We start from the raw sequence: 23,537 nt of genomic DNA on the forward strand, positions 1-23,537 counted from the left end.
GTTTTGAATCTAAAATTGAAATCAAGTGGAAAGAGTAGAGTTTGGTTTGGGGTAAAAAAATCGGAGGAGAATGGATGAATATATTAAAAATTTTGAAAAAAAAATAAAATAAAATAAAATTCGGCTGGCAAGGCCGCGGCTCTCGGCCCTTGCAGTGGCGGGCCGAGCCGCGTGCCCAAGAGCCTCGGCCTGGCCGAGCGCTCGACTCTCCCTCGTCCACCCCCCCGAGCCGCGTCCACCCCTCGCCTCAGTAGTGGGGGGCCGCGGGCTGCCCAAGCCCGGGCCGAGAGCCGCGGCCCTCCCACTGTGGACGCTCTTAGTGGATTGTGAGGTCCACATTTAAGAATAGATGATGTTTAGGGTTAATATTTGGTAAACTTTCCATATTTAGAATTAGTTTAATTTTGGTAGTCACCTTAAAATGGTAAAATTAGTCTATTTTTTGTGGACGAAGGTAGTATAGGTCATATTTTTGCCAGTATTTCAACTGAGAAAATAATCTAATTCCTTAATTTTATAATTCAGTTTTTGTTTTAATTTTTAATAAAACTACGAAAGTAATCATAATCTTGAAATTAAGGAAAGTAGTTAATTTTCCAAGTTTCTAAATCTTAGCTTTTTATAGGTATTCTTTTTCCTAGATTTATGATTCTTTACATATTTAAGTATTTAATAGAGTATAAAATTTAAAATCTTGTTCATTTTCTAAATACAAGAAAGTAAAATTGTAAGAAATCATATTCCCGAGATTCATTTTGGCAGGATTAATTTTTCTTGCCAACTTTACTTTTCTGTAAAACTACTGGCGGATCTGGGGGCCAGGAGGGGTGACCGCCACCTCCGTACGACTAATTGCTACTTATCCTAACATTAAATTGTCTGGTTCGCCCCATCTATTTGGCCCGATCAAAAAAATAATTATTTCCATCCTAAATCAAGCTAGTAATATATATTCCACCCCATCCGTTTATATATCATGGACACACATGGGATGGCCTAAGAGAAAGTTACGTTCTTTAAACATATGGGATTGGGGAGCATTAATATTAGCATAATTCTTTATTCCAAGTAGACGTTTCTTATTAATATTTGACATTCTTAATTTAATTAATTATATTCCTTTGTTTCAATTCGTTCTAGAAAATTGCATTAGTCCATTAAGAACTAACCCACGTAATTAAAAAAAGAAAGAAACAATAAAAAGACATACACAGTGACATTAGAATTTGTCTATCGGACTATTTTATAGAACATATTAAAATAAAAGATATTGACCTTTAATATGGAAGTTTCAAAAAATTGAATTTTTCACAAATTTAAAAATTAATAAATAATATCACTAAATTTACTACAGTTTGTTATTTTCTATCGGTGAAAAAGTTATGGCAAATAATATCATGATACAGATTTTTTTTTTCTTAATTTCTCCACAACAATTTAGAGAGCTTCAAGTTCTTCAATCTTTGAGGATAATTTTTCGTGAAGTACATCCTCCAAAATTGCTCTTCAATCCATTAATATAGCCATGATTTTTTCGTCAATGAGAAATAACAAACTCGGGTAAAGTTTGTGACATTATTTGCCAATTTTAAAGTTCGTGCACCAACTTTTTAAAAGTTTTATAATATTAAAAATCAATATCCCTAAAATAAAAAAAATTGTTTATTTTCATTAAAGAAGAGAGCATCATGTATAAGCTCGTAGCATCAAATTCTCAAAATCGAAATTCCAATATACAGTATCAAATTCTCAACACCTCGATGAAAGAATTCGTACAACCATTGCAAGTTGTCTTTCAATGCAAATATGCAATCGTTGTCAAATAAATGATGGGTTTTGACGGATTGGATATAACGATTTTTGGAATGATTGTCAAATAACATGATTTTGACTTCTATTTTTTAGTTATTAGAAATAAAATAGAGATGAAAAAGAAGGGAACAGAGAGAGGTGGTGTGGTTAGGCTGCGCCAACCAAAACGAGAAGTGAACCAAACCACAAAATCAAAAATTGCATCCCTTTTCTTTTTCAAAAATTTCAATCCAATATGATGCAACGACAAACTGGTCAACATTGCAATTTCCCTCCTCTCTCTTTTTCTCAATTCAACATAGTCTATATAACAAGTGTGTGCGAGAGAGAGAGAGAAGGGGCTTTTCAGGCTTGAGGTGATACTGTACGTAGTCATCACCACCTGGCAATTAAGCAGAGCTCCATTTGATTTTTCTTATCAATATAATTTTATTTTCCCAAAAAATTCCATATCCTAATCCCGAGATTGGAGGTGGGTTATCTTAAAGATTGGATTTTGGGAGGATTTCTGTCTTCTTAAGATTCTTCGTCTTCTCCCCAATTGTTTTTATGAACTGACTACTGAGGGTAGTTTTCTGTTTGGCTGATCATATATCTAAAAAAATCCAATCTTGAATTCTTGCATATTGAGTTGGGATTGGGAAAGTGAGAATGGTTGGTGGAAATCTGTTTCACTATAGAAAGAATTCATGGCCGCCACAAGAATACATTAATCGAGCAACTTTGCAGTTGGTAAGCATTTCTTGCTGGGCTCTGAATTTTTGGTATTTAGTTATGTGAATTCTGCACTTTACATATTGTTTGATGACTTTGTCGTGTTTTATGAGTTACTGGAGAAATTTAAGAGTTTGATCAGTGACTTTATAGTAGTATTTCAATTTCAATTTAGGCCTTTTGACATGGTTGGAAAGCAGGAGAAATTAGTTGGATTGGGACTAACAATTGGTCTTCACTGGTATTGGTTTTGCTGTTGCCTGTTGTGCACGTATAGATATAAACTAATAGTCATGTGTTTCTCTTCTTCATATTTGTTTGGAGACGCCTTCATTTTTTGTGCATATACACAAAGAATAAGAATCGGATATATTTTGATGCTCTTCTATTCAAACATAACGGCAGGGAACATTGCAATATGGATTATGATAATCTCTAAAGGCCTCATCTGCAAGTTTCACCATTTATGCTCTAAGATAGCTGATTGGGTTGAAAAATTGAAATTGATAAATTAATATTAAAATCCGGTTTTTGATTATCAAGATATAGCTCTATATTGACCATGGTCCTTTCCAGTCTTAATATCATGTCTCTTTTGTTTGTGGTTATCTTATAGTATTTGAAATTTTCACTGTTACATGTTTTCTTAAATCTTGTTGAGGACAAAACCACTAAAGGCTTCGATTAGATTTTGACTGATATCTCATTTATATGATGTTTCATTTTGATACATTTAGCACGTAGTAGTAGCTTTATACGAGCATTTTTGTAATCCGTTTTTTCTTTTGCAATAGTTGGATATTGATGGTGCTGCCCCTCCCGAACACGCATTGAGAAGGAAATTAAATAGCCATGCCAGTATTCTCAAAGAATTCAGTATCACATTTAGAGAAGCCATACAAATGGTAATCATCACAATCCCTCAGAACACGTTCACCGTTCTTGACTCATCATTGACAAATTGGTTCACGATTGTAGATTAGACTAGGAATACGACTATGGCATTACGTACGGGAAGAAGCATCACATGGAAGAGTAAGTTACTCATCACCCATCCTTTTGATCATCTTGCTCTTTTCAGCATACTTCAATAAATGAGCTTACTTTGTTTTTGCTCTCCTTGTACAGAAAGCACCCATAGACCCTTTTACTCGAGAACATTGCAAACCCTCTGCATCACAAGGAGTGCCGCTAGGTGGGATGGGGTAAGCAGTATTTATATTCTAGCACTCCTTTTTCTCGCTGACCATGTCATGGAAACTTAACCGGTCCTCCTCTATGCCCTTCAGAAGTGGCAGCATATCTAGAGGCTTCAGGGGGGAATTTAGGCAATTTCAAATACTTCCTGGTACATGCGAGACTTCACCGGTGATGGCCAATCAATTCTCTGTAAGAACTTTCTCCTCAATTTATCATTAATACAGTTCCTGCTTCTGATGAACGCATGTCTCTTTCTATTTTTAATCACAACCTAATATCTTAAGTTCTGCAGATCTTCATATCTCGTGATGGAGGGAAGAAGAAGTATTCATCGGTTTTATCTCCTGGACAGCATGAAGGCTTAGGGTAAGGACTGTGACAGTGTAATTAGTACATTTAAATTGTGTATGGTAGTGAAATATCATTTCAAGTAGAAACGAATTGGAGATATGATCGAGGCCATGATTAACGTTTTTAATTTTGACAGAAAGCCAAGTGATCAAGGTATATCATCCTGGGGTTGGAATTTAAATGGTCAGCATTCTACATATCATGCTCTATTCCCAAGGGCGTGGACAGTTTATGACGGTAACTTGCTATCAATTATTTTCAGCTTGGTAGATGTGACAATTTTGGCCATTTATATTAGACGTGTTTTCATTCTTTCCTTTTGTTCCAACAGGTGAACCAGATCCCGAGTTGAAAATATCTTGTAGGCAGATATCACCATTCATACCTCATAACTATAGAGAGAGTAGCCTTCCCACATCTGTGTTTGTGTACACTGTATGTCAATTTTGCATTCGAAATTTATCCTTCTATCTCAGCAAACATTCTGCTCATGCACTGAGCAATATAATTATAACCGCCTCATTAATGAGGAGTATGAATCATTCCATTTCTTATGTTGGCTTTTGTGTCTTATACAGTTGGTGAATACCGGGAAGGAGAGGGCAAAAGTCAGCTTGTGTTTTACTTGGGCGGTGAGTTGTTCATGTGCTGATAGCTGTTGTAGTTTTGCAGCTGAGTTTGAGTTCAATTTCCAACTTATCAACATCTTTCTCTTCATTGCAGAATTCTATTGGAGGCACGTCACATCTAACGGGAAATCATGTCAATGAGCCATTTATGTAAGTTTATCTTACAGAGTATTATTGTTCAATCATTCAATTTTAGATTGTGTTTTGACATTTGTGCTTGTTTTTCCTCTTTTCTTGTAGAGGTGATGATGGGGTGTCAGGCGTGCTGCTACATCACAAGCAAGTCATCATACTTTTTTACTTAAATGTGACGGTTGGTTGGCATACTTTCTTATATGTTGGAGTGAAAATTCCAGATTCTTTTTCCCAATCAAGAAATTTAGAATGTTAATCTAAAACAAGGTCAATTTATTCTCTTGAAACTCAGTGGTTAACTGTTAATAAGGGAGTTATCAAGTTAAATTGTGCGCTGGAAGTTTATTTGAGAGTAGGTTTTGAGCTTTTTAGTGTTGTATGAGAGTGAGAGTTCTAATGATTAATAACTTTACTAAGGAACTGTGCATTCAAAAATGGCAATGGTGCCTTCTAATGATTCTAAGAGTTCTTGATTCAATTTTGCATACAAGGTGTCTTCAGATTATTTTCTGCTTCAGTTTTGGACTCATGCACAACTGATTCAATATCACGTATTTAATCGAATTTATGTGCACATGTTTTTTAGTTTTAACTAAATGCATACTAACTAATACATCTATGATTGTAATATTTATCACTTTCAGGACGGCAAAAGATAACCCTCCCGTGACTTATGCAATTGCTGCCTGTGAAACTCAGAATGTGAGTGTCTCAGTTTTGCCTTGTTTTGGCCTGAATGGAGAAAGCTGCGTAACTGCAAAAGATATGTGGGGCAAAATGGTGCAGGTATGCTGATTGTCACATATTGCTTTGATTTGTCACATATTCGTCATCATGATTTTTGTGTTGTAAGCTAACAGTTTGAATCTTAGGATGGACATTTTGATCAAGAGAATTTTAGCAAGGGACCTAGCATGCCGTCATCACCTGGGGATACCCATTGCGCTGCAGTTTCTGCTTCTGCATGGGTTGAGCCTCATGGGAAGTGCACAATTGCATTTGCTGTTTCTTGGTCATCTCCTAAAGTTAAATTCTGCAAAGGGAAGTCCTACAATAGGTAATTCCAGTCGACTTTTCTGATATTTACATGTGTGTTTGCTGACATGTAAAGATTCTTATGTTCATTGTCTGGAGTTTATATAGCTGTAGTACCGCCCTTATCCTTTATTACTATTTTTAGACGGCATTCTCTTTTATATCCTGCTTACCTTTTCACTTTTCCATTGAGATCAAATACATGGTTTTCAAGAAATCTGATAATGTTGTGGCATATTCTTACCTGTTGTTTCTACATTTGTTGAAATGGGCACAGGAGGTATACTAAATACTATGGCACTTCGAAATATGCCGCTAAGGACATGGTCCACGACTCTCTAACAAGTGAGTGATTTTGTTACCTCTATTGTTGTTTCACTAATCGAGTGATTTTGTTACCTCTATTGTTGTTTCACTAATCAATCCAAAGTTGTTAGAAAGGGGTAGTGTCCTCAATCGCATTACTCACCTTCTGTTTTGTTTGATTCTTGTTTAGAGTACATGCTGTGGGAAGAAGAGATTGAAAAGTGGCAGAACCCTATTCTTAAAGATAATAAACTGCCTGAATGGTACGCAACGGTTAAACTTCTTATGCTACTCCTCTTGGTGATGTGTTTGCTTAGTTTTCACCAATAAAAATGTTTGTCAGTTGTTGTTCTGTTGTCAATATCTCTTTCCTAGTACTCGCTTTCTGGCTTGAGATTAGTCTTCGACTGAATGTGGTGCATTGTTTGCAGGTACAAATTTACTCTGTTCAATGAGCTGTATTTTCTAGTTGCTGGTGGAACAGTTTGGGTTGGTATGTATACTTCTTCAACTGCCTTTCGTATTTTTTCAACTCGACTTGTATATATCACATATCAACTTCTCCGCTTTCATTCCGTAATAGCTTGTGCACTTATCATGCAGACTCAGGCTTACCGATGGAGGATTCAGTTGGTATCAATTCCGTTATTACAAATGAAAAAAAATCGAAAAGGAAACATGTAACGATAGTTCACAAATCAGCTGGGCTTGTAAAGGAGACTGCTGTTCAAGATTCTGATGTCTCTGTAGATGTTGAATCAAGCAGCGGTGGAGATACGGCTCTTAGAGGATCTTCAGATGAAGAAGAGTCGAGCTCTTGTGGGAGTGGAGATGGAGAGAACTCTCTCGAAACTCCCCCTATCAAGTCGCCAAAGCCCATCAACGACGATGATGATGTAGGCAGGTTTTTGTATTTGGAAGGCGTCGAGTATATCATGTGGTGCACGTATGATGTGCACTTCTACGCATCTTTCGCCCTTCTCGAGCTGTTTCCAAAGATTGAGCTTAGCATACAGTCGGAATTTGCAAACGCTGTGCTGTTTGAGGATAGACGGAAAGTCAAGTTTTTAGCAGAGGGGAATCAAGGAATCCGTAAGGTGAAAGGAGCAGTTCCTCACGATCTCGGAACTCACGATCCGTGGCACGAGATGAATGCATACAACATACACGACACGAGTAGGTGGAAGGATCTGAACCCGAAGTTCGTTCTTCAGGTATACCGAGACTTTGCTGCGACAGGGGATCTTTCGTTCGGGGCAGATGTCTGGCCTGCTGTCTGTGCTGCAATAGACTACATGGACCAGTTTGATAGGGACAATGACGGTATGATCGAGAACGACGGGTTCCCAGATCAAACATATGATGCATGGACCGTTCACGGCATAAGTGCTTACTGCGGTTCCTTATGGCTCGCCGCGCTGCAAGCTGCCGCGACCATGGCCGTCCAACTAGGTGACCATGCCTTTGCCGAGAAGTGCAAGAACAAATTCATGAAGGCGAAAGTCGTATTCGAGGAGAAGCTATGGAACGGGTCGTATTTCAACTATGACAGTGGGTCTAGCAATAACAGTAAATCCATCCAAGCCGATCAGCTCGCCGGGCAATGGTACACGGCAGCATCAGGTTTGCCCAATCTTTTCGACGATTGCAAGATCCGAAGCGCACTCCAGAAGATTCACGATTTCAACGTCATGAAAGTTCAAGGAGGCAGGATCGGGGCTGTTAACGGAATGCATCCAAACGGTAAGGTAGACGAAACTTGCATGCAGTCTCGAGAAGTATGGACAGGAGTAACTTATGCCGCGGCTGCTACCATGATCCATGCCGGAATGACGGAGCAGGCTTTCACCACCGCTGAAGGCATATTCCTCGCCGGCTGGTCGGATGAGGGATACGGGTAAGCCACACCAACTCACCACACACCACATATTCAGGTCACTTTTGCCTATTTGTGTACATTGGACATCATCTACGGTATCTATGGTGGTGTTCGGTTCATTAGACAAGATAATAATGAGATACAATATGGGATAAGTTACAGTAGAATTTGTCTAGGATTAAATTAGTCATACAATATGAGATACAATCTAATCTTGACATTATGGAGGCGGTCCGAACTTTTGAGAAAAATGCAGCCGAACAAGATAAGATTAGTCATGGCCTTTAATCATAGGTAATCATGGCAACTGAATGGCCCCCGAAGATGGTATTAATCCGGTTGTTGCTCGTGCAGGTATGCTTTCCAGACGCCAGAAGGCTGGACAACCGATGGGCACTTCCGTTCCCTCATATACATGAGGCCACTCGCCATATGGGCAATGCAGTGGGCGCTGTCCTCGTCAAAGACAGTCCCAAAGGCCCCAATGGTTGTGGCGATGGACAGATCGCATGTACCCTCTGGTACTGCAAATTCGTTCTGCAACAAGGGTGGCGTCACGAAGAGAGTGAAGAAGCCGTGGTGCTTTGGCAACGCCATATTCCACTGTTCGTACTGACCAGCTGGCAGGCGTCACAAGTGTATGTAGTCTCTAATGTAACTGTTAGTGTCTCCTGTTTATTAACAGAGATTTTGTATGACATTGTTGTAGCTCATTCTTTTTAGTCATTGTATAGTTGTATTGTAGTTCAAATTTTTGCTATCATTACTGTTAAATTTGTTGTGCAAAGAATGTTGTAAGGAGTTCAGAGCTTTACAAACTGGATATCTACTTTTTTTAAGAGGTTTATTTTCTGCCATGATGTCTATACATTATAAATATGTCAACTTATTATATCTTGTGATGTATTGAATGATTCTTTTATTATATTCTGAAATGTGAGTGTATGTTGATAAGTGATATTTTGCCAATAAACAAGTGACCAAATTTGTACGAATTAACACTATGACAAATATAAAGATTGATTTATGGAATGATTTTTGAAAAATTGTTTGATTTTAGTGAGTAAGGTGCAGAAAATGCCTGTTTTCAAACTAAAGCATTCCTTTATAAATGAGACCTTTTGTGCCTAAATTTGTTATACCGATTATTCATCAACAATGTATTGGATTTGTTAATTTCCCCACTCGAGTAGTTATTTATTATACAATAAAATTTAGTTAACAAAGTCAAAAAATCTAAATACATATGGACACACAGGGCGAGTTTCAAAAGATGCTCTAAAATATGTTCCTTGTGCGATCTCTTGTCTCATAATAGAGATGCTGCCGAATCGCTCTCGACATTGACTAAACATGCGAGAAAAACTAAACTAAGCGATACAGAAACTGAAGTTTCTAAATCTTGTTTATTAAATTTTCAAAAACTATCAACTAAACTAACAATAAGGCCTATATATAGGCAATAAAAATTCTAGTACTAATTGAAAATGTTTATTAGACAAAATAATCTTGTGATGTATTCTATGATTAAGTTGTGAGATTATTTAGTAGGAAGGGGTGGCTATGATTAACTATCACATGATTATCTATCTAGAATTGAGTTGTGAGATTCAATCTCTTTAACCAAACATAATGCATATTTACTCCCAATATATAATTTTGCAAATCGAACCGCTTCTGAGAAAATAAAATAACTTCTAGACTCGATTTCTAAACCTAATTCGAAACAACTGCATATAAATTTAATCCTTTAAAGGAAGAGAATTTGGCTCAAACAAAAACAAATCCAAAACAAAAAAAAAAAAAAAAAAAAAAAAAAAAAAAAAAAAACCAAAATTAAAACTTTTACTTCAAGTCTTCATCTTTATCGCAAGAGGGCTCACACCTAGAACTCAATTTTATAATGAAAATTCACTAGTGTTATACATTCTATATTCCCAAGGTAATTTTTTTTTTAAATGATGCATTAAAATCTAGAAATATCATTATTATTCTAGGTAAAAGAGTTTGTAGAAATTGAGCCGTTTGGACGAGTTTAGAGGTGCATGGATGCTTTGGTCATCTAATGGTCAAGAAAACTTGTGTATCGATAAACACTTATCGCATACTCTCCCTCCGTCTCAAGTTAGTTAGAACATTTTTTCTGGACACGAGATTTAAAAGTTAATGTGTTAAAGATTAAAGTGGAGAGAGTAAAATAAGAGAGATAAAAGAGAATAAAGTATGAGAAAAGATAAAGTTTTTGCCAAAAAAAAAAAAAAACCAACTCTCGGAACAACTAAAAAAATATACGACCCAACTATCTTGAGACGAAAGGAGTATATCAGTATGTCACTCGTAGATCCTTGGGTGTTAGATATTGTGCGAGGATTTGGATAAGGTGGGCTCGTTTTTGTGTTGTTGATACGTGTTTCAATCCTAAGTATCTATATTAGTGTGTTGAAGAATGATTCGTTTATATGATGTGTATCAAATTTGAATTATTTTCCTCAAGTATTTAGTACTTTTGGAGTGTCATTACCAATCAATTAACTAAAGAGCTTGTTTAAAACATCCAATGAGTCGCACATAGAAGGAATATCAATATTAAACTACAGAAAATTATATCTTAATCCATAGAATTCCAAAGGGTTCTCTAACCACTAAATGATCAAACGTTTCAGTCTTCTCTTGATTCTGTGTCTTCAGGATGGGGTGAGTTCTTTTTGGAGCGTAAACGAGATTTTGAGGTGTGAAACCGTATATTGTGATTTCGAATCGCTCAACAAAAAATGTGAGAAAAACGAAATCAACTGATACACAAAACAAAAATTTCTAGATCTCATTATTAAATTCTCCAAAAGATAGCATTAAAACTAGCAATAAGGCTTTTATATAGGCAACAAAAATATCATACTCCATCAGTCCTATAAAATAGAGATTTTTTTCATTTTGTTCAATCACATTAAAACAAATGAGTCAGCCCAATTTGTTTTATTTTTCCAACAAATTTAACGCAAAATAAAATATGATCTTTCTTAGTAAAAAATTTTAAGCTGCTTCAAGAGTCAAGTCGACGGCAGTAATAATTAAGGATTCAAACATTGATTCTTGCTTAGTCTTTGTGGAGAGAACGGTGTGTATTCATTAATTAGTATCATTTGCTGTTAATGATCAAATTTTTAAATTTCGTAATTTATCTTTTGTTAACCGATTCTTTTTGTCCTGTTTTAAATACATATAATAATTGTTTTTTTGTTTTTTATTGTAGATTTAAGTGATTTATTGGATCAAGGAAATTTTTTTTCCAAAAAGACCTTGAATTTCTCAATTTTTAAAAAAAATGACTGTTTAAATAGTACTCCGATAATCATTTTTATCTTACTCAATTGAAACTACAGTTATTAATTTCTGGATTCGCAATTTAATTTATAGTCGTATAGATATGTGTATATTTGAAATACATGGGGACGTGTGCATTCAATCAAGGAGACAAGTGCTGAAATTTGTCACAAGCCAAACCCCACTCATGTCCTTGTTTTTTGCATGGCTTTATTTCATATTCACATTATGCGAATATTTCATATACACGTACAAATCAGACAGCCACGCCATATTACACAAGAAAACATTTTTAATTTGTAGTTTTCCAATGCAAAGTCCAAGTCGAACGACAGAATGGCAATAGTTCCAACAAGAAAAGGTTTGAGGCTTTCTGCATCCATTTCTTTTCAATGCTTTAAATCTCATATTTTTGACAAAGATAAGGCATTTCAACCTTTTAGAAGCTTTCTTGTCTTTATTTATATGTAAATATCTATTCAAATTGCTAAAGTTGGGGGATAGGATAAATGAGTGTGTATTGGTAACTAGCTCGATATTCAAAATAATATGTACTCAACTAAAATTATTTGCGTTTCAAATGTTTAGACTAGATCTTTAACTTAACATAATTAATTGAACAGAACGAGATATTAAATCAAGATTGAAAGTGCCTTTCCGAAGTCCTGGAGAGGAAGATTCATCTTGGGTTGACGTATAACACTTTTAATTAACAAAGATTAATTAATTTCTTATATCATATGGTATCTATCTTTTTAGAGTTAATTTCATAAGGATTACTAAAATTAGAGTTTGTAGCAAATTAGTTACTACTAAACTTTGATTTGTTTTAATTTAAGCACTAAAATTTCTCGCAACCGGTTAAACTAAAACTAAAATAAGAATATTATAAAGTAGAAATTTTAGTGTTTAATTTGAAACAAATCAAAATGTAGTAGTAAGTAATTTGTTACAAACTCTATAGTTTAGTAATCATTAATGAAATTAACCCTAGCTATTATCTGCCTATTGCATCAAAACTTTGGTCATACAATACATGAATGATATACGATAATACAGATAATTATAAGTGTTCCTTCCTAATTATGTAGTACATATATTTCGTGTCGTAATGATTTAAAAAATTATGGAGTATAAGTTTAACCCCCTATTTTGCAATTTACTATCAACTATAATCTTAACTCATACGGTGTCAAATGTAATTTGCAAAATATCTGTTAGTTTATCTATTACTATTATTTTTTATAAAGAAGTGATGATGTTGTTTATTTGTTAAATTGTTAGTTGGTTGTAAACAAGTTGCCGTAACTGGGTAAACAACAAAATAATTGAACCATAACGTAATTTGAACTAGCGGAATAACAATATGTAAATTTTAAAAAAAACTTTAGTACCGGACTATTCTACTACTAATAGTAAGATTATTAGGGAGATATAAAACAGAGAAACAAAAACCGGATATCTGAAAGTCGTGTTTATCACTTTCAGATCAAATTAATTTCGGGGTTCAACCAAAACGTTTGATCGGATAAAATTCAGAGTATTAGAAAAATCATATGTTTATGTTTTTCGATCATATTGAACCAGAAAATGATCAGTAGAAGAAGAAGATGAAACAGTGCAATGAAACATTGCAACTGTTGGGAGATGAAACCGAAAATAACCGAATTTCAAAGGTTTCCAAAATTGCAATTTAGTCCTTCGACTTTCGGAAATTATATTTTCGGATGAATTTCCGATACAGCTCAACCCCAGCCAGGGGCTCTGCCCCTTGGACCCCGCCAGGGGCTGCCGCCCCTTGGACCACGCTACCCGGGGGCGCTGCCCCCGGACCCCCGTTCATCTATCTAGGAGCTTCGCTCCTAATATTATAACGAATTCAAATAAGCGTGCACTCCGCACCTCCATACTTAAATGATGTATCATTATAACAATAACCGATCATTCAAGTTAGTCCAATTACACTAAAATATCTAACAAAGATTTTGCTACAAATCGCACGGATGCATTCGTTACTAAACTTAATCGGTTTTCAATCATATTCCAATATCAACTAAGTTTGCAGTTTGAGTGTTGATTTAAACGGATTGATTTATATAGTAATAAGATAAGGCATTAAAAAAAGGGATACGATGCACGTAAAAAATATTACAAGACGACGAAAGAAGTGAAATGATGACATTCCCGTTTGCTTAGAGCACTCCCAATGGGGGTGGCGAAAATCCGGCGAAAAATCGCCGGATATCGCCGACTTATCGCCGGCCATTGGGAGGATTTCGGCGATTTTTCGGCGAAAATCCTACCGATTTTACGCCAAGCGGCGTTTTTTCGCCGGATTATCGCCGAGCGATCGCCGGCCACTGTGGGCGACGCTCGGCGATAAATCGGCGATATTTAATTTATTTTTTTTTTTTCGGCCCAACGGCTATTTTTACATCCCACCCCTATAAATATTTCCTCCACTTCCTCCATTCATCACCCACAATCTTCATTCTCTCCATTTTCAATCTCTTCTCCCAATCTTCAATCTTCATCAATCTTCCAAAAATTATGAGCTTTTGGAAGAAAAATTCCCGCTCGGGTAAGGGTAAGGGTAAGGGGAAAGAGTCGAGTTCACAAATTCCCAACACGGATGAAGCAAACGAGCAGTGGATGCACTCGTTGTTGGCGATGGGTTCTCCTCCCGGCCAACTTCCATACGCGGGTCCGTCTCCTTTGCAGACTCCTCCGGCGCGGAGACTTTCTCCGTACTTCAACTCTGCCGGCAGAATGCCCTCTCCAGCCGACGATGTGTATCGGCCCCAGTTCGACACCCCCGGATCAACCCCAGGCGACCAAGAATCTCAGGCCGCGACACTGAGCGCGGAGGACTTCGAGGTGGAAGAAACGCCCACCGAGCCGCCTTCTAGGAGCGGGAGGGGGAAGGCGCCGGCGTCGTCGGCTGCGACTGATACGGGTTCCGATGAGAGGCCGAAGCGGGTAAGGACTACTTACACTCTGCAAGAGTCCGAGCTGATAGCCACCTGCTGGGCGGACACGTCACAGAACGCGGAGCGCAGCAACTACCAGACTGAGATCATATTCTGGGAGCGGGTTGCCGCGAAGTACAGGAGCCACAAGACTGCCTCAATGAAGGACCATGGCAGCGAGGCGATCCGTCGGCATTGGGAGCGCCTCGTGAGGGACTGCGGCCACTTCAACGGTATTTATTCTAACTTGTTGGCGAACATGCCCAGTGGCCAGAACGAGCATATGGTCCGAGATGAGGCCATGCAGAGGTATTGTGGCAAGTACTTGTCGAAGGGGTTCAAGTATTGGAACATCTACGATAAGCTGAAGGATCTCCCCAAATTCCGGACGGGGATGCACGTCGCGCTGCACGGAAAATCGGTGCGCTCGCGACTTAGCGTTTCGGAGAGCGAGGGGAGCGCGACCCACATCGACTTGAGTGGGGATGGTCCGCACGAGCGCCCGGAGGGAGCGAAGAAGGCGAAGGGGAGGCGGAAGGGGAAGGACACAACGTCGGAAGTCGAGTCGGAACCCCACATCGACTTAGAAAAAGCCACTTATTCGAGCAATGTCGCCAATCTGACTCAGATGTACACGCTGTACTTCACCGGCGGCGGGACCCCTGAAGAAAAGGCGGCCCTCTGGAAATGCATCCAAAGCCTGCAGATTACGATGGGCCTCGATCCCGACGCCCCTCCGGCCCCTCCGTCTTAGTTTTTTTATTTTAAATCTTTGTTTATTTGCGTTTTTTATTTGTAGTTTTTTTTTTCTCGTTGTATTATATTTTCCAATGATTAATACAACGATGAATTGTTCATTATTAGTCTATTTATTAAATACATTTGTAGGGAAAATTAAATAATATAAAAAATAATGATGTAAAAATGAAATGTTGAGTTAGGGAGAAATAAGGGAGAAACCAATGTAGCAGTTGGCTAAAAACTGGGGATAAAATGTGATGCTGATGTGGCACTGATGTGGCAGGAGTTAGGGAGAAATAAGGGAGAAATAAGGGAGTGCCATTGGGAGTGCTCTTAGGTTACCTATATTTGTGCAGTTATCAAATAAAATATTTAATTTTGCAAAAAAAAAAAAACAGACGAAATGGTGAAACATCATTTCTCAAATGCTTGATTAACACAATTTATCCATATCCCATATCAAAACCCTTGTTCCACCATCGGTTCAATTCAAACCCATATCCAAATTATTTCTTGAGCCCCATTTGGTTGATGGATTTGATCACTATTTTCTCTCTCATCACATTTTCATGGCTACAAAATATTCTCATGCTCCATTAATTCCTCTCCTTCTAATCCTGCTCTTTTTCTCTCTTCCATCTTTCTCGGAGGCTTCAAATCCCAATGAGATAGAAACTACTTATCCTTCGAAAACTAGTGATTCTTCCACGAAGAAAAATTTCAAGAAAAATCAAGATTTTTATGGCGCTGCTGCGCATGAAGTTCCGAGTGGTCCGAATCCTGAGTCAAATTGATTTTGGGAGTGAAAAAAAGGGGTTTTGAGCTTGAATTGCTGCTGCTCAAGATTAAGAAGGTGATGGCAACAAATATATATATTTGTAATGTTAGTTTGGGATGGTTTATGGTTCCAATATGGTAGTATTTAAATGTTTTTAGATGTTGGTTAATTTTATTTTATTTTCATGTGAGTTTGTATAAAAGGATATAAACCGATTTGTTGATTTGGTGAGAGGATTTTGTTCTTACAAGAATTAGGGTTTTATCTTATGCAGTGCTTTGATAATTCTATCAACTATGTATTTAATTATTATTGCAAAATGATGATAAATATTAGTACTACATTATTTTTATTAATTTGTATTTTTAGGATTTTTTGTATACTAATAATTGAGGTGGGTGGATGGTTAGTGATTCGTTGCAGAAGAGTGAAAAGTGAATAGTAGTACTTGTTAGAGTTATTTTTTTGGATTTGTGCATTTGTCCCATAAAGTGGTGGTCCCAACTCCCCCCTTATGATTTGCTAATTATGACAAAATGGTAATTATTGGTGCTTGTCTCTCTTTGTCATGAAAAAAGGCATTGCAAAATTTTAAGAAGATGAAACTATGACGTGTTATGTATGAATGGATGGCTATAGACAGATGCGTCATATTGCTACGAGCATCATTAACCCTGATCCGGATCTAGGCCCCAACCCCCTCCACATCATCATTCTTCTAATTTTTAAGGCCAGACCACAACTCCTATAACCCTGCACAGGGGTCGAGATCATAGAGAGAAAGGGCTTAAGCCCTCAATGAATTCTTTTTTAACATTATTTTCTTTTTAAATTTTTTGAAATATATCTAAATTTAGTGTACATTATTGTGTAAAAATCCTTACAAATAATTTAAAACATCCAAAAATATACTTTAAAACAGAATTTATAAATTTCAGCCTCTATCGATATTTTTTCTGCGTCCGTCCTTGGCCCTGCAGGCCCCATCTAGGCCTCAACTATTAAATTGCACTATTCACAACTACAAACTATTTTACTCGTAAAATAAAAAACGTTGAGCAATTATAACACGAAAAATTCATTCTTCAGTCGAAAATAGAAAAGAACAAACATAAAAATTAAAAATTAAAAAAATATATACATTAAAAAATACATCCCATTAAAATTGAACAAATACTTAAATACATAAAATTGAAATAATGCCCAGCTCACTAAATATATTAAACCTAAAATTTTCTCCTTTCTCTTCTTCCCCTCCTCTCTTCCCAAGCAGTCATCTTCTTCCTCTCTCTTTTTCATTTTCTTTCTCAACTTCCATTTCCGTCAATTACTCCTCTCCTCAACTCGAAAAATACAATAAATATGAAGGCATGTATGTTCAACAACTCAATAAAATTCGATTAAAAAAAATTGAATTGCGGCCCAGCCCGAGAGCATGCAACGTCGGACTGGGATGCAACCCCCTCCAACGCACAGGCCGCGGGCCGGGACCCAGGTGCAGTTCGGCCCGCCTGCATTAACCATGCTCTAATGAGTCATTAAAATGCTAACTACAATTAAATAGTAGTCATGATCATCAAATTAAGATTCAAGATGACCAATTCATTAGTATCAATACTATTAACAAAAATTTTCCATAGTAGTATTAATCTCAACTACTAGCAAATTAGTTTCTACTCTTTCTTGCAAAATGTTTTGAATTTATATAACTATCTCAATTTAAATTAATTTTTCGTTTAATATATATTAAATTAAAGATAATTTTATGAGAATTCTAACAATATTCTAATCGCGTAATATGTTCAAATGACAAATTTTGATACTAATATTTTCGTAAATGTTCATATATTTTGATTCATAATTTAATATTAACATATGTATCATAATATGTCAATATAATACATGTACAATGTCATTACTATTAAATTGTGTTGACATACTCTTGTCATCACGTTAATATGTTTAATACTCCGTACTCCCTATGTCCACGGTCCACCATTAGGAGTCTCATTTAAGTTCGGTCATTTTTAAAGAAATGTAGAGAAAAGTGGGCGGAAAAAGATAGTGGAATGTAAGACCCATTTTTATATATTAGTTTTATAATAAAATGTGAGCGGAAATAAGTGGAATGAGTTAGTGGAATGTGAAGTCTATCTACCATTTATGTTAAAGTGAATCGGGCTCCTACTGGCGAACGGAGGAACTCCTAATGCCAGACGAATGAAGTACTCCCTCCGTCCCTTATAATTTGTCACTATTTGACCCGACACGGGTTTTAAGAAACGTAATAGAAAGTTAGTTGAAAAAGTCAGTGGAATGTGTGGTCCATAACCAAAAATGGTAAAAATAAAAGATGATAAATTTTTAAACACAGAAAAAAAAATGAAAATAAGTGAGAAATTTTCAGGACGGATGGAGTATATAATACTCCCTCCGTCCCACATTTGGAGTCACTTATTGTTATGGCTCGGATTTTATGAAAGAGTTGAAGTGTGTAATAAATGAAGTGAGATGGTGGAGTGTGTAATAAATGAAATGAGATGATAGAGTGTGTAATAAATGAAGTGAGATGGTGGAGTTGATTGAAGGTGGGTCCCTTTTGACTTTTGATTTTTGTTTTGATTTATTTTAATGCAGATAATGACATTTTTATGTAATTTTGATGAAGAATGAGGTAAAATTGTATGACTAAATATGAAAAATTCTAAAAGTGACTCTTAAACTGGGACGGACTTTTATGGCAAAAAGTAACTCTTAATCTGAGACAAGGGAGTATTGACCTTCGTATATCCTATAAAGAGAACTTTACTTTTACATTTCATAGGCCCAATAAAATTTTAGTACAAGTATTTTAGAAAATTTATTTTTTTTACATAAAAATGTTTTTCATAAATAAAATTGATATTTTTAAAACTTTGTCTTGAATTAGCAGTTTTAGTTCAAAATATTGAACCATAACCAAACCGGTGGAACCTGTAACACAGTTCCAATTGAACTGTTTCATGTCGGTTCCTATTCGAACTATATTTAGCGGTTAACCAACAATCCGATTAAAATCGTATACCTTTGTCTATATCTTTTTGCATTTTATGGCATTTTTAGTTGAGCATGTGAGTAAAGAATGAATATCACCATCTCGTGGATTTATCTTGTCGAAGCACATCAATTTGGAGGAGTCTTTGCGAACTGTCGGATGATTGGTCGTGCAAGTAAATGGATGACAAACTTTTTGGGTGAAACCTTATAAAAGTGGACAAAGATCTGTTTTGCAAATTCATTCAGACCAGTTCACGGAAAGCTTCTAAACTTTAAGCAAAACCATTTCTTGGTTCGGGTGTGCCTCTACTTGGATTATGGTACCCCATATGTCATATATTTATAGTTCAACCAAAATGTCATGACCATCATTAGAACCTCTCATTTCCTCTATTTATAACCTTTGAACTTTCTCTAATAAATCATTCATTGTATTGCTTAACCGTAATTTAATGTGATGTAACGTGATTAATTGTAATTATTCACAATTAATCTCTACTGGAAGACACTTAACGGTATAGGAAGAAATCCATAGATCCCACCGATTCAGAGGCCAGACAAACAACCGATTACTATTTACGACAATTTAGCCAATAAAAAAAATAGTTTTATGTAAATAATAATATCTTATTTAAAATGACATTTCTATAAATACCCCCAAAACTAAACCCTAAATTTAAAATAATTTTGAATTCCCTTCACTTATGACGTGATTTTATTGTAATTATATGACATTTATGATAATTTCCCTCAAAACTCCCATTCTATTTATGCATATAATATCAAATTATTATCCACAGAAAACATAAAATAAAAAATTATTTATTAAAATTAACACATAAATATTGATTAAAATATTTTGGATATCCAATACAAAATGTGTAATCATATTATACGAATAATTAAGCATATGCAAGTTCAAAAGTGATATACCATCAACAAAATAATGCGTAAATAAAATTCCGTATGAAAATTATTACAAAACATTAATTTATAAGTTTTGAGGATATTCCACTTCTTTGAGTTCCTCCACGACGACGACGAACACGATGTAGACGCTGAGCAGGATGACTCATTGCCTCTCTCTCCGTTTCAGCGGCGGCGTGCTGAAGCCTCTCCACCCGTACTCCTCCGTTGGTGTCATGGATATCACAATTAGATAAAAATAATAAAAGTGCATATATTAAATATGATATTTTTAGATTTATACTATAAAGGGAGAAACCATACCTTAACAATATATGTATCGTTCATTACTAAAATGCCATCCATATGAAATAATTAATCTCAAAATTTATAATGTACTACAAAATGTCAAGGTTGTGTACAATTAAAACTACCCCTCACTCGTGGAGATCATTGTCGAGCAGATGGTGGTGACGGAGTTGAGCCTCAAGCAATTTCGCTGCTCTATTCACGACAGATAGTTTTACCTAGGGGTGGATAGGTACGGTATACCTTACCGAAACCACCATACCGTATACCTTACCGTAAATACGGCATGCAAAAAAGTCATACCTTTACCTTACCAAAGTTTTCGGTATACCTTATTTTCGATATGACGAATTCCATACCGATACCGTATCGAAGTTCGGTATACCTTACTTTTGCGGTATACCTGACTTTCAACATCAATTAAAATAGAAAACTAGAGTTTTTAAAATATTATTTATATTTTATAATTTTAAAAATAAATTAAATACAATTTATTCATAATTATATTTATATATGTCACAATAGATTTTATAATTTAAAAATATATAAAATATATTTTATACATAATTGTGTTTATATTTTTATGGTATATACCTTAGTTTACGGTATATACCGAATTTCGGTATGCAACGGTATGCCGCGGTATTTGAAAATTCATACCGTTACCTTACCGGAATCTTTCGGTAAGGTATCATACCGTACCGAAAGTCACAGTATACCGAAAATTCGATATTTTCGGTAATTTTTTAGTACGATAAGGCCGGTATTTTGGTATTTTTCCCCAGCCCTAGTTTTACCACTAATTTCTTTGAGTCTGAATTTATTCTCATATTTATAGTCCCTAAAGAGTCTTGTATAACCATTAGACATTATTAATTTATAGAAAAATGTTTTAGAGACGTAATGGCATTGCCATAATAGGGTTAAAAAGGTAATTTAAGATTATATTAGATTTATAATTAAATTTTTGTTATACATAAATACTATTTTACCCTCATAGTAATGAACGCTCCTCTTGCTATTAATTAAGGAATGTATTGTGAGTGTGTTAATGAGCTTTTTTAAATTAAGTGCCTAACATTTAATTACATTTTAAAGTTTTGTTATTTCATTAGTTGTCAAGCTCTCTCTCTTCTTTTCTATTTATATGTTTATCAAAAATTCTTATTTTCCTTTTCTCCAATTATAGTTTTCTATAAACAAAATATCATTTTCTTCTTCTCCCATTATAATTCTCCATCAACAAATTATTTCTTCACTAATTTGCTTAATTCTTTATATAAATTAAAAATTCCTATTTGATCCATTCGGATCCTTTTGCGGCTTCTAGTGCAAATTTCAAAATGTATTTATTTTTTGCAAAACTTTAAATTTATTGATTCTTAATTTTTAGAATGTTATAATTGAACCTCAATAAAAAAAAATTGCATTTTCTTAACCTATCTATTTAATATTTTATGTCATATAGTTCATAATTTCTCATATTCTTTATAAAATATTGAAGTTCTTAGTTCGATCCACTATATTATAAAACAAATTAGAATTTAATACGTGATGTATTAATACTAATTGAGTTGAGAGTTTTGATTTAAGAATTTTATAATTATGATTTTAATTATTTAATTTTCATAATTTCACTTTCTATAAATTTTTAACTTTTGGAATGTTTTAGTCGAACCAAGATAAAAAAAAAATCACGTGCTCGTAACTCATCTATTTAATATTTAAAGATACTCCATATAATTAATATTTTTAAAATCTTTTAATAGAATAGTAGATATTTTAGTTAAATCATAAAATAATAGTACATGATCTTGACACGTTTATTTAATATCTTAAAGATATTTAGTTAAAAAATTTCTTTTATTTATAAAATGGAGTTATTGGCTCAATGCGTTATAACATACATCAAATAAAAAACTGATATATGATTTATTAATACTAACTTTTAATTTAATATTCATTTTTTTTATTTATTAATATTAAATTCTTAATTTTGTATCGTTACGGCGGACCTCTATCAAAAAAATTAGTACCACATATATTTTTAACTCATTTATTAAATGTTTTAAAGCTTCATAGTTAATTTACCATACAATAAATTAAAATTTGATATATAATATTATTATATTAATAATAATTGAGTTCACATTTTTAATTATAAAATTTTCATAACTTTGATTTAATTTATTATTCACTTAATTTTTTAATTCTTAATATTCTAAATAAGGAGAAAAATTGTACAACTTGTAGATATACCACAAATGAAAAAATGTATAGTTACATTAATTAAGCGTTACTTTAATTTACCATATTAATTTAAACTTTTTTTACATTAAAATACTCTAAATTAGAATTATCCACAATTGTATTGTTATTAGTCAAGATATAAATTATACTTATGGCAAAAAAAAATATAAGGACATTATGTCTCTAAATCACTACAATAATTTATAATGGTCGGATTCATTGGTGGAAATAGGAAAGGCAGCCACGTTTATAAAACGCCAATTTCATTTGCTTTCTAATTAATCAGTGAATCCACATGACCGTTTCCACCTAATTGTTTTTGCTCTATTCCTTTTCTTCCATAACCTAAATGAGTTCATGGAGCCTTTTGGCTTTTCATTTCTTTGTATAGACTAAATGTGTTATAAGGATGTTTACAGTACATCCATATGTGAAATTAATTCACTGCTGTTAAAGATGAAGAAATTAATTGTTAAAAATTAGTTTTAATTGAATTGTAATTTTTTAATTAAAATGGTATTTAACTTTAGTTTAAAGAAGATGAAATTATGTAACGGAAATTTTTTATAATGTTTATTATCCAGCCAAAATTATTTCCACACGATATTAGATTATAACTGCCACTAATTTCCCATTATCGGTTTTAGTATACCATGATAATAATGGTCTACAAATTTATATTTATCAAATAAAAACACCTCCATTTGAATTAGGCATAATTAACCTAATTATGATTTCCACGTTTATTGATTATTAAATCGTAAATATGAATTATAAATGCTAGTATATATTTTGAGTATCATGCCAAATCATCTACCACTAATTTATAATGTCATTAACTATATAACTGCCAGCTCGATGAATATATTTCAAATATGTTATACTACTATTTAAAATAGTTAATGGACTCAAATATTTAATCCACTGACAGTTACTTATACTACACAATTAGCATAATTATCTATATTAAAAAGGTTCATAACTAATAAATATTTAAAATCTTGCCCAAACTTTACAAATATTCAAAAAATTGGCCAAAAACTCTCATTTTATAGATGTAGATAGATAGATAGATAGATTCAATGATTTCATGGAGCCTGGAGGGGTGACCGGCATTATCCATCCATTAGACTAGACGTGTCTGGATATTAATTAAAAAATAAATA

At 34.6% G+C, this 23,537-nt stretch overlaps 1 protein-coding gene across 2 annotated transcripts; it reads left to right on the top strand.

The window, feature by feature from the left end:
- Positions 1-1,974: 1,974 nt before the first annotated feature.
- LOC148931531 (uncharacterized) lies at positions 1,975-8,913 on the top strand. Of its 2 annotated transcripts, XM_089065573.1 has the most exons (18): positions 1,979-2,544; positions 3,321-3,431; positions 3,505-3,561; positions 3,655-3,731; positions 3,816-3,915; positions 4,019-4,092; positions 4,214-4,314; positions 4,409-4,512; positions 4,656-4,709; positions 4,801-4,856; positions 4,947-4,985; positions 5,486-5,627; positions 5,714-5,898; positions 6,154-6,221; positions 6,373-6,445; positions 6,614-6,675; positions 6,786-8,079; positions 8,416-8,913. In XM_089065573.1, exons 1-18 carry the CDS (start codon positions 2,464-2,466, stop codon positions 8,675-8,677), a joined length of 2,940 nt encoding a protein of 979 aa, XP_088921699.1. In that variant the 5' UTR covers positions 1,979-2,463; the 3' UTR covers positions 8,678-8,913. The 2 variants fall into 2 exon arrangements, with proteins under 2 accessions (XP_088921700.1, XP_088921699.1); XM_089065574.1 differs by lacking the exon at positions 8,416-8,913 and having other exon boundaries at positions 1,975-2,544; positions 6,786-8,083.
- The last annotated feature ends 14,624 nt before the right edge of the window (positions 8,914-23,537 follow it).

Source organism: Salvia hispanica, chromosome 2, assembly GCF_029641045.1.
Source record: "Salvia hispanica isolate PSC_SH4W2 chromosome 2, Shi_PSC_v1, whole genome shotgun sequence".
Taxonomy (NCBI): domain Eukaryota; kingdom Viridiplantae; phylum Streptophyta; class Magnoliopsida; order Lamiales; family Lamiaceae; genus Salvia; species Salvia hispanica.